The sequence below is a fragment of the Lissotriton vulgaris genome, chromosome 6, assembly GCF_964263255.1.
Source record: "Lissotriton vulgaris chromosome 6, aLisVul1.2, whole genome shotgun sequence".
Lineage (NCBI taxonomy): Eukaryota > Metazoa > Chordata > Amphibia > Caudata > Salamandridae > Lissotriton > Lissotriton vulgaris.
In genome coordinates this window covers 1,754,003,145-1,754,015,327 of record NC_141694.1, presented here as the reverse complement: position 1 = coordinate 1,754,015,327, position 12,183 = coordinate 1,754,003,145, and the positions used below count along the sequence as shown (strand labels likewise).

At 44.8% G+C, this 12,183-nt stretch overlaps 1 protein-coding gene across 2 annotated transcripts in view; it reads right to left on the bottom strand.

Annotated features, from left to right (window-relative positions):
• The window catches only part of CDC42BPA (CDC42 binding protein kinase alpha), a 1,012,118-nt gene that overhangs the window by 684,197 nt on the left and 315,738 nt on the right, over positions 1–12,183 (bottom strand). For both annotated transcript variants that reach the window (XM_086927989.1, XM_086927990.1), the window contains exon 5: positions 11,288–11,436. In XM_086927989.1, the coding sequence (XP_086784115.1) occupies positions 11,288–11,436 (149 nt within the window). The remainder of the gene's footprint in view (positions 1–11,287; positions 11,437–12,183) is intronic.

Below are 12,183 nucleotides of genomic sequence, written 5' to 3'. Positions count from 1 at the left end.
TGGAGGTGGATGAACGATTTTGGGACTGATAGGATCCTCTTTGTCTGTTGTCGTTGTAATTGTATCCTCGATATTGGCCTGTGCCCCGAAAAGTAGAGGTTCCTCCTCCTCTACCGCGTGCCCCACGAAATGGCCTTTTTCGATATTGAAGAGTTGTTAAGGACTTTGCTGTATCTGTGTCCTTTTTTATAAGTTCCAAAGCATCATCAACGTGCTTACCGAACAGAGACTCACCATCGTAGGGCAAATCGAACACTCTGGATTGAACTTCCGGACGGAAGGTTGTTGACTTCAGCCAGCCTTGACGGCGCAAGACTGCAGCACCCGCCAGTTGTCGGAAGCCAGTAGAGGCTATATCGACGGCACAGTCGATTATTTCCGCTGAAATCTTTTCTCCCTCGAGAATGATGGCCTGCGCTTCATCCCGGATGGAGTCGGGCATTTGAGGGAGTAGACCAGCGATCTCGGACCACATTTGACGGTCGTATCGACCTAGTATGGCTAAGGCGTTGGAAGCTCTTACCGTTGTCGCTGCCATCGTGGTAAATTTCTTTCCAATTGAGTCCAATTTACGGCCATCCTGATCAGGCGGGGATGTCAGGGGTATGGCTGGATTTCGAGACCTTTTTTGTGCCGCCTGAGTGATAACAATCTGCCTTAGGTTGTGAAACTAAGCAGGCCGGAGAAGTAGGCGGCGCTTTATATTTTTTGTCCAATCTAGGTAGAACGGCCGGAATGGAATTAGGACGTTCCATTAACTTTAGACATTCTTCCCATATGTGGTCAATGATAGGGATGGTATGAGTTTGGCGTTGCGGTAAGTCTTTAAAATCATACAAAAAGCATTCCGTTTGTTGTGCTTCCAACGTTAAGTGGAACCTCTTCGCTGCGCGAACCATAAGGTTATGGAAACTCGCGATATCCACTGGTGGCGAAGTTCTTGGCGACGTTGGTGGAGTAGAGGGTGTCTGTGCCCTATAATTGTCCCATTCCTGCATTTCATCATCAGTGTCATTATCCCCAGTGTTATGAGGAGTTTGAGTCTCATTATCTGTATCATGAGCAGCACCCAAAGGAGACGTAGGTGCAACAGTCGCCTGAGCTTGAAGCCTAGGTGCTGGAGACTGTGGTCGAGGCACCGGAGACGGAGGGTGTGGAGCTGGAGGCTGAGAACGCTGCACTTGAGGTGCTGGGGAAGGAGGCAACGATGGTGGAAACCTACGATTGTAGTCATCCAGCATATGTTGCAGGTTTTTCACCATAGACAGAGGAATCTGTGTAAAGTGTTCGTAATTTGGTTGTTGTGATCTATCTATTGGAAAAAGTACATTCCCATCTTCGACGGTATTATCCGCATCCTCATCCTCGTCACTGTAGTCCTGACACTTTATGTGTAACTCTGATGGACTGGATGCTGGTTGATAAATTTGATCCATTTCAGAATCATTTCCAGATTCCTCTGCTCCAGATTGAAACAATTTTTCTGGAGGCTGAGATCCACTCCTAATTGGACTTAACTGTATAAGTGGTACAGTCTTGAGAGACGAAGTAGAAACCACTTTGAAGGTGGCAGTAGTCTGTAGGGGTTGGTGTGTCGTCAACGAGCCCGTCGACGCTAGTTGTACAGCCTTAGCACCCTCTGGTTGTTTTTTCGTTGGCGCCGCAGAATCCGGCGTAGGAAGTTTAGTCTTGGTCGACGATGGTTTTTTGGTCGTCGACGAGGCCGTCGACGAAGTTGCAATCTTTGCCGTCGACGAGGAGGTCGTCGGCGGAGCAGCCGTCGACGGGGGGTTCACTGTCGACGGAGATGTAATCGTCGACGGAATAGTCGTCGACGAGGAAGATCCAGTCGTCGGGACAGGCGCCGACGACGATGACTTGCTCTTCGTCGACGGAGGAACCGTCGACGGTGGGTGCGTCGACGATGATTTCTTCCTCGACGGTTTGATCGACGAGATCATAATAATGGACGAGATGGGTCTCACCTCTTGGCTGCTCGTCGACGAGATGATCGTCGTCGTGGCAGAGCTGGTCGACATGGAAGAAGTAGTCGTCGACGTCGAAATTGCCAAAACGGACTTCGTAGACGCTGAAGACGTCGACGGACGCGTCGACGAGCCCGTCGACGAGCCAATGCCCGTTTTTGATGCGGAGGGCATAGTTTTGGGTCGAGACGCCAGAGAGCCTGGTCCCGTAGGCGCGCCCTGAAGCAAGTCTTGTGAGGAGACATCCTTGAAAGATCCCAACTTTTTACTCTTCTTAAGAAAAGGAGAGGGAACTTCAGTCTCAGACCCACGCTTCTGAGAGGATTTCGAAAAACCAGATGACATACTCTCAACATCGGAAACCACATTATCAGATGTTTTCAACTTCTGTAGCCACAGAAGGAGACGAGCCTCTCTGTCCCTCAATGTCTTTGGGGGAAATTTGCGACAGAACTTGCAGGTAGAGGCAACGTGGTCCGGATAAAGACAGTAAATACACTTACTGTGTGGATCCTCATGAAAAAGGCGCAGTTTTCCACAGGATGGACAAGCCTTGAACAAAGTTTTCTTTGAAGAAGACATTTTTGAAGAAAAATAGGTAGAAACTGGAAATAACTGAGCAGAGCTCAGGGAGACTCCCTTCACACGACGTGCGGTAGAAAATCTGAGGACTTGGGCTTCTGAGGAGAAGGTTCTAGAGGAGGCTACAGCCTGATTGGCTGGAATGTGGACCAACACATAATGACTCCTATAAGTTACTAAAGTGAATTCTCCCTTGGGTTTTTCAATGGGCCTATTCTGCTCTATGGTATTTTTTCAAGTTTACATTTCTATTACATAATATGTATGTATTTTTTATTTATGATATTTCTCATGTATACATGCATATATATTACTGCTATTTATGTACCGTGGGACTCCCACTTCGACGACGGGGAATATTCAAGCATGTGAATCTATGAAAGACACCCCTAATACTGGAGAAGTCACTGTTACTCACTCACGAGCCCAGCTTTATTTTCTGCGCAGCCTCACCGGAAGTCAGGCAAAGTCGACGGGGGCGGGGCCGCGTCCGGACCGGAAGAGGAGGCAGGCGGAGTGAAAGCGTCCCGCGGCCCGGGGCTCCTGTGAGCGGTGGAGAGCCCCGGGGCCGCCAGAAGGAGGTTGCACAAGTGTTGCACATGCCCGGTCCCTGCCGCATGCGGAGAGCGGAGTCCCCCAAAATTGGCCTGGTAAGTTGAAAAGGGCTGGGGGGGGGGGGGGTCTCGGTGCACTCGTGTGTGTTTGTGTGTGTATGCATGTGTGCGACGGCGGGGGTGGGCTGGGTGCACTCGTGTGTGTGTGTGTGTGTGCACGCGTGTGTGTGTGTGTATGTGTGCGGGGGCGGGGGGGTGTGTCTCTGTATGTATGTGCGTGCATGCATGGGCGCTCGTGTGTGTTTCTGTGTGTATGCGCATGCGTGTTTCGAGCTTCCCAGGAGACAGCGACTGGCCCCAGCGCGCGTGCGCGTGGCAGTTTCAAATCGCCTCCAAGGCGATGCGCGCGGCCAGGATTGTGTCCTGGAAAGCAGACACGGCAACAATAGGTTCTCGGCGAGAACGCGCTCCCGCGCGCTTAGCCGAGACCTAAAAATCTGATGGCTTCTGTTGGTGGAGGATGTTAACATCCCAGGTAATCTGAGCTAGTGTCCTAATACAGCCAGGTAACATTTTCACAAAACTAGTGAATGAGGTCGGAAAAGAGCAAAGCACAAGTAACATATACACATATTTCTGCAGTTTTTATGTAATTGTTTTTCAGGGTCACTTGTCTTGCTGCTGGACTTGTTCTGCCACTGCCTTCCACTATGCTGTCCAAGCAAAATGTTGTATAAGGGAGCCATACTCCGCTTTTCGCGACAGCACGAGTTTTAACACCAGAGAAGAGCCTTGATGCAAACCTGTGAAAGTGCTTTATTGTACTGCGTGTGTTAAAGATGCTTATTTTTCAGTCATTTGAAAAGTGTACTAGTGCGTTGTAGTAGTCTTAAAAAAAACTGCCCATCGTATGACTTTTCTTGAAATTGAAACAATGCGGGCTAAGGTCACAGGAAAAAGGGGCATTAAGGTTAGCTCCCAGATCGATGTGTGTAGAAATATATGTCACATTAATGCAGGTGGTCGACAATTCCGCGTGTGCTGTAGCGAGGCTCAAATTAAGAATGATTTACAAACAGCGGCGCAAGGTCGTGTACAGTAACAAAAAAACAAATATACTGCTAATTTGCAAACTGTCAGTCAAAGCATGTTACGTTAGTGAAATTGCCTCTCTCTTGACCCCCAGGGACAAAGATTTTACCCAGCATCAAAAAGACTTCCAAAGATAGCATTAATAAGCAAGCGTGTGTTAAAAAAAAATATATATATAAAGATATTGCCATGGTTCTTAAAGCACAGATATTTACAATTCAAATCAGGCAGTGACATATACATTCCGAAACATAATGACGATATAACGTACACCCCGAGTACCATACAATAGACAAACCCGAGTACCATACAATAGACAAAGTGAAAACATAAATATTCTAGGCGCACCAGACACGTGCGATTGTCACCACAGCATTACCGTAACACGTAAACAACAGTCTAGCAGCATATAAGCTGTGGTAGCAGGCTAGTTTACAAATTCACTATATAGAGTAGCACAGCCAGGGAAATGCAAACTAAACTATCAACCAATTATATGTGCTAGCCGCAACTCCAAGGCACGATTTCATTTCAATGAAACCATTAGTTCAATTATAACATGGTCAAACAATATAGTAATTATAATCAGCAGATCCATCAGCTGAACAACGAAATGCATTATGTGGTGATGATAGACATGCAGTTGGGTCCCGGTTAAAAATGAACGATCATCTCATCAATGCAGCTTGCTAATGACAGTGCAAGGAATAAAACACGTCAGCCTAAAATGCACCAACACATACAATCTTCACTCATCACTTGCTCGCGGAACGAGTTATGCTTTTCCTTGTGGAAAAGGGGATGTTTGTGTGAATTCTCCGAGCCTAGATATTTAGATTAAACATGAACAGCAGCCCTGGGTACACTTGATCATCATGTTGTTTACATCCAACAAGCACGGGCATCACTCTCCTGCAGGGCCAACAACTAGCTACAAACAGAGCTAGTTAGAATCCATCCAGCACCACCCGCTGTTACAGAAGCAGGCGATTCTTTGCGCAGAAAACACAAAGGCCCAGCGGAAGCAATGACAGACTGCAGCCGCACCGCCCCCCTCCAGCAGCAGCGCGGTTCTGTCTCTCTCCTAGCCTCCCGCCCTTCTCACCTGGCAGAAACGCTTGCAGTATGACACTGTGGCTGCCTCGCACGCTGCTTGCTCCCGCAGCCGGGTCTCCAAGCCTCGTAGGGTTTTCCGTAGATGCTGCACCAACTCCGGTGGCATCCTCCTCTTGTTGTCGTCTTTGGCTCCCAGATCCGGTTCGCCCTCCCCGTCCGCCATCTTCCCTCTCCCAAACAGCGCGTAGGCAAACAAGTCATGTGACTTCTTTTCGTTGTCTTTCTCCTGCTGCCTAATGGTGTGTATGACGACCATGCGCACGGACGCCCCTCAGGGCGGGCGACGGCTGATGACGCCACAGCAGCAGGGGGAGGCTACAGGTTGAGGTTTTGCCTACTTTGGATTGGTGCGTGGCTTCCTATGAGAGCACGTGACAGGTGGGTGTTAAGTGGTCCGCCATGTCGTGTGTATGTATATTTTCAACGGAATTCTTATTGTGCTGGAGATGGATGTCTGTTTCCCGGAGTGTCATTTGCACCCCTACTGCGCGAGCACAGACATTTACCGTGATGGATTAGCTTTTGAAGAAGGCACTCATGCGACAAACAAGCGCCCCTCTTGGTAATGTGTCTGCTAGAGGAAATGCATCTGAAATTAGCATAGAACACCAAATGGAAGGACACGCGTGACACTGACAACAAGACCGAACATCGGAGCTGGTTCTCACAACAACAAAGGGGGGCGGGATACAAAAACACAGACAGCGGGAGGGGGGAGGGATACAACGGGAACAAAGACACGGACAGCGGGAGGGGGCGGGAAAAAAGACGGCGTGAACGAGGAAAGAGCAGCCTACCTCAACTTTACCAGCAGGAAAATGGCGGCCTCAAGCTTCCGAAATTTTTCGGATTCGGGGGCGTGTTCGGTGTTCTCAGAATGGCTGTGGCCTAAAAGTGGAAAGAAGAACACCGAACACACCTCCAAATCCGAAAAGGACGGAGTCTATTCGGAGGGACAGCTCTCTCTTCCAATGGCTGGCCTCCGTTTAGGAAGCCAGCCAATCGGAGAGAGGCAAAAACAGAGGCGGGACAAATAGTCCATAGTAAGAATCATTAAATCTCGGTACTTCCGGTTTTGCCTTCGGCAGACCGGATATTACCTCGACCTAAAAAAGACAATGACATGTTTTAGACTACGGTTAAAAACAATGTTGAAAGACTTCTTTATATGTACCTTGAAACATCACACTATCAAACAAATGCATTTGATAAATCTTTTAGCAATGTACTATTTGCAAATCCCATTCTTTGTTTTTATTGGAAACTTATTTCATACATGAGATTTATGTCTCTTAATTTTAGTAACTTTTTGGGAAGAAGAAAATGATTGACAACTTTCAGAGCGGGGATGCTGCCATCAATGTGGCATCACCAAAGTCATAGGGATTGTGAAAATTCCAAGTGTCACACAAAGAACAAGCGTAGCAAATATATTCAGCAGGAAAGTGGTATGGTTGAAGTATGTATCTGGTGGTGTGTTTTGGAGAACACCGTTGCAAATATAATACTAAAGCACAGTAGCATAGTATAATTTACAAAAAGCACATTTTCCATTGAAAACAACTAAGCTTGCTCAGACACAATTTTGACTGATAAAAAGAACACAAACGATAATGTGCTGAAATCGGGTTTTAAGAAATAAGTATGTCAAATTATTTCTGATCCTACTAACGTTTTTGTTAAGAATTTGAAAAAAATTGCACTTCATTGGTGCCTTCCGAACTGCTAAGAGAGTCTGGAACGTCTGTGGAGTTAATTTACAGGTATTTAAAGTGGTTGTAGGTGGGAACTAGGTATGCCTTTACCATGCAAGCAGTTACTCTGCAGTCTTCACAATGAATGTGTCTTTACCACGCGTTCCTTTACCACGCATATCACTACAACGACATGCCTTAGGGAAAGAGCGATATAATGTACTATTCCAACTCTTAGGATCCTACTATACTTACAAGAAGATTAGCTTTTGATACATTTGGAGCCGAACAAAATGCTTTCTGTTCTTCCAACTCCAGTCTGAGCAACAGTAGGGAAAGTGTTAGACTTTAAAGTCCAACGCCGCTTTCCCTAAGGCATTTTGTTGTAATGATATGTGTGGTAAAGAAGCATTTGTTGTAAAGACTGCACTGTAACTGCAGCAGGTGGTTCGCTCTGCGTTGTAAAATGTTGTTTCCCATTTAAATGTTATTATGTCTTAGAAGAAATTACATCTCCTCTACCCCTGCAAGATTGCCACATAGCTCACTTTAAATAATCATCTCGCTTTGTAGTTATTGAAAGTAAACACCACTCACCATGTCGAAAGAATAAACAGCCATTTCCAGACGTTATTGCCTGACATTTAACCTCTGTCTTTCAAGCAAAGCAAATGTTACCAGAAGAAAAACAAAATTCAAGTGATCTGTATTGTGCATTCACCTTCTGAACACCAGCATGGTTATTTTGGGGGTCCTACTTCCAGCGCCTATATAGTAGTGGGCGAGCCACTAAAAGTTTCCAGCAAGGCCTGGCTCCAGCTCAGCTTAATATCATGATGGAACCTCAAGCCCATAACGAGTCAAGCTTTCATGTGACTTCTGCCTGCCACTGTCTCTATACCCAAGGTGTGGCGTTACGGCAGGAGCATCTGATTTTGGAACTGGGGAACCAGGTTTAAGTCTCGGCGGCTCAGCATCCTACGAATCTGGAAAAATCATTTCATCTGATTGAGCCTATAAACAATGAATGTGACCTTATGTAATATAACTTGTGTTCATGTAAAGTGCTAAAATACGTTCGGGACGGGTTTGCACTACATAAAATGCAGCGGTAAAAACAATGCCTTAACATAAGGAAAGATACATTAATAGCCATTTACTGGCAGATCTGTACATCGTGAAGCCAGACACCCGGGATAAATCGGAGCTTCCCGCTTAAATTGTGTGCATGTTTTTTATCTTATTTCGAAAAACTCCTTTTATGTCATTATCAGGTATGAAAGCACTTTCAAATATGTTAGTTCAGAATACCAGTTGAATAAAAACCTATGATGTTTGATTTATTAATAGTCAGAATAATCTGGGCCAGTACAGGGTTTACATGAAAAGTGTCTTGCGTTTTAGCTTACTAGTGGTTCTAGTTTAAAAACTATCACTTTTAAAACGTACTTCCCAGTGCAATGTTATAATGTGACATACTTCCACGTATTAAAGAAATACACTTTTCTGATTTTTGAAGAAACGTTATCACATTTTGTGTGTTATTAGTTACATGATCTACATAGCTTAATTTTTCAAGGCTTGGCTAAACTAGTACGCTGGCTCTAAGACTCAAGCTAGACCCTTGGCTCGGCTCTCTACCTGTTAACTGGCCCCTTTAAGCCTATGATGCCAATATGTTGCAAAAACCATGCATCTGACTTTTGCGTAAAGGTACTTTACCTTCGTAAACCATTGCTATGCTAAAAGGAGGCTGAGCTCCAAAAAAATATATTCATCAGTGCACATTGACGCCACGATACAGTGTTGTTGAATGGTCTTTTGTTAGTAACCCCCGACCAGAATAGATTCATACCTGCAGTAAGATAAATCATCTTAAAAACATGCATGTGGACATGTTAAAATGGGCCGCGCAGCTCAAACAATGTCTGCCGGAACTATATATACTCTGGCACTGTACCAAAAAATCACCATGATTTTTTTTTATTGTTTATCCTTGTCCTTTAATAGCGATCTTGCTATGAGAATTAACTTGCATTTCACGATACTAAAACAAGCTTAACACGGAAAGACAAATTAGCCACGCCTTGTAACATGCACCGTTGCCAAATATTTAATTAACTCTCTCGATGGATACACCTCAAACATCCCGTCTCAGATCATATAATTAGCGACGCTAGCAACATAGTTTCCTTCATTTTGCGACGTGATAGAGTTCCAGCTGCGTCCTGTGGCAGCATGTCAATGAGCACAGTGTGCAGGAGAGCTCCTGTCTGTATGACTCAGCAAGTGCATAAAAAGGGGCCCCTTTCATCCGGGCCAGCGGAGGAAACCCCACTCCCTCTCGCTTTAAACGCTGCCGGGGTATAACCCCGTCTCATCCGTCCGTTTTAGTGTTGCCTGAGCACAATTCCTTCCTCCTTCCTGTGACCTCACTTACTACATCCTCCGGCCTGGCGAACTCACGCAAAATAAAGGACCCCAGCTGCTCCTGGTCAAGCACAGAGACGCTCCCAGTGCAGCTGTCAGATTACTTCCGGTTCACCAAGTGTGTCCGGAGATACAGCCCAACATGACTTGGCCCCGCAGAAAATTAAGGGGCCGCCGAGATGTCGGCATTTCTCAAACGCATTCGCCGAATGGAGGCCCCCCTGGAAGGAGCGCCCAACCCACTTGCAACAAGATTATATACGGTCCCATAATGCGTTCAAGTAAAATTGCGTAACATCCATTAAGAACCATTACAAGTCTCGGCCCGCACGTATTTTGCTTTAATGTCAGGTCCAATCTCTTTCTCTTTCCTCTCTCGTGATCGCTGCAACTCCACAGCAAGTGCTTCACACCGCTCCATACTCCCCCAGGAGTCCACCCGGCTGAAATCCTTGTATGTTCAGGTTTTGACCCTTACCCTCCGGATGTCCATTATATATCTCTAGCACGAGCAGGCTACTTGGCTGGTGCACTTTAGTGAAAGTGGCCAAATTAAGAGTTAAGAAATAATGAACTCAGACCATTTTGCTGACCCGTCATTGTTCTATTGATTCAAACAGCAATCGAGTCACCAACACTGTACATCTCTGGCATACTTCAAAAACTAAACAAGCACTGCTAAAGTCCTGGCCGTGGTAAGCTTGTGTACTAGTTACAGTATTATGTCTGGCGTTGTCCCAGGCCTTTTGATTTTAGTACAATTATATATAAATAATTACGTCAACAGTCTTTTAGCCAGCCCCCTCTTTCACTGGCTTTCATCGCATCTATCTTGCACCTTACATTTCAGCCATCGGCTAACTTCACTGTCAGTGAGGCATTTTTCCTTTTCACAAGGTACACATCAACTGACCAAGTAGTCCTTCAAATCTAGGGACTACTATAGCTTTTTGAATGTCAAACATCTTCATTCTGTTCATTTTTTAAAACATTTTTCCTAATATTGCAGAGCCTCTAGAATTTTTGAGAAACGTTCCCCAAACAGGCAACGACAAATCCAAAAAGCTGGCAGCCAACACCAGACCGTTTGGCTTTGCCAGTGATTGTTTCATTTACTGCTGCAAGCATAGGTGACAAAAACAAGAAAATATACCAAGTATACACGACTGCAATACCAATTTTAAATTTAAAAAGCATTCAAAGATGTGGCTGGTTTTAATACTGAAGTAATTTTAAATAAGTCTTTCAGCCGCTCCATGCACTTTATTACTGTTTGTTACATGTTTTTTAAAATCAATATTTAATGAGGCACCTGAAGCCCAGGCAGAATTATTAGTTGGTATTTAATGGTTTTAAGAAAAGTAAAATACAAAAGCACACTTTGAAACAGTTTCTCAACTAAAATGAAAGTAACTTTCTGCAGACAAGTGGGTTGACCCATTCACCCAGGCTGTGGTGGATGAAAACAAAATGTGAATGACAACTAAACACACCAATGGATGAAGCCCCCTGACAAAAGCCCTTGTATATCAAATATGCATTTTAAAAAAAAAACAATATTGTGGCGAGACAGCTAAAGTGGCCTCAAAGGCAAGACAAAAATAGACACAACCCCTCTGTGTCAGATCTTTTAAATATACAAACAAATAAATGTGTACACATCAAAGGCCTATTCAGATTTTGAGACTGTTCACAAGGTGCAATACTCAACTCTGGAGTTTACTGATTGCTGAACTGACCAACATTCATATGATTGTCTTTACTCCTTAAATACACAGAGAACGAAAAGTGCAAAAGATAAGCGGATTGTGAGTTATTTTTCATCTTCTCTTACCTGTGGACGTAATGCAGCTGATGCACTGAGTCAATAGCTAGGACCATTTCTGCCAAATAAAACCGCGCCATCTCTTCGGGCAACCGATCTTCAAACTTACTGAGCAGGGTAAGCAGATCTCCACCAACGTAGTAATCCATGACAAGGTACTAAGGGCATAAATGAAGGAACACACATTACAAAAAAAACCAACGGTGCCAGGCACACAAAAATCAGTAAAACTATATTTAAATGGCTGTGAATGCATTTGATTTATGTTAAGTCTTCAATTACCCATTCACCACTTCTCTACCCTACCATCTTCCTTTTATTATTTATTTTATTTAGGAGTTTTATATAGCGCTAGCCAGATCCGAAGGTATCAGAGCGCTTTACAACATAAGAGGAAGGGAAATCACACAAGAAATAACAGTAGTATACATGTTGACTCGTTGCAATTCGAAATTGTCGGATCAGCATAAACATTGCATAGCAGGAGATCATCGCAAAAAAAAAAAACAGTGGTATACATGTAGACTTGTGGCGAGTCAAATGACTCATATCGGAATACATATTGAATAACAGGAGATCACGGAGTTTTAGGGTGATAAATACCTAGACTAGAAGGGAGACCGTTCCGAGAGGGGGGTATATGAACGAGTCAGAAGGGGGGTGAGGTAGAAGCCTTAATATTAAGGTGTCTGAGTGCTTCAATGGACAAGAGTCTGCATTCAGGCAGTAGTTATCTATTCGGAAGGGAGCGGTTGAGGAAGAGGTCTTTGACCTGCCTTTTGAATTTTACAAAGGAAGGGTTAGTCCTGATATGGACTGGGATGGAGTTCCAGATTTTCGGTGCACTTCCAGAGAAGGATCGAAATGTGTTTTTTTTGTTTGCAAGTTTTCAGGTGGATGAGGAA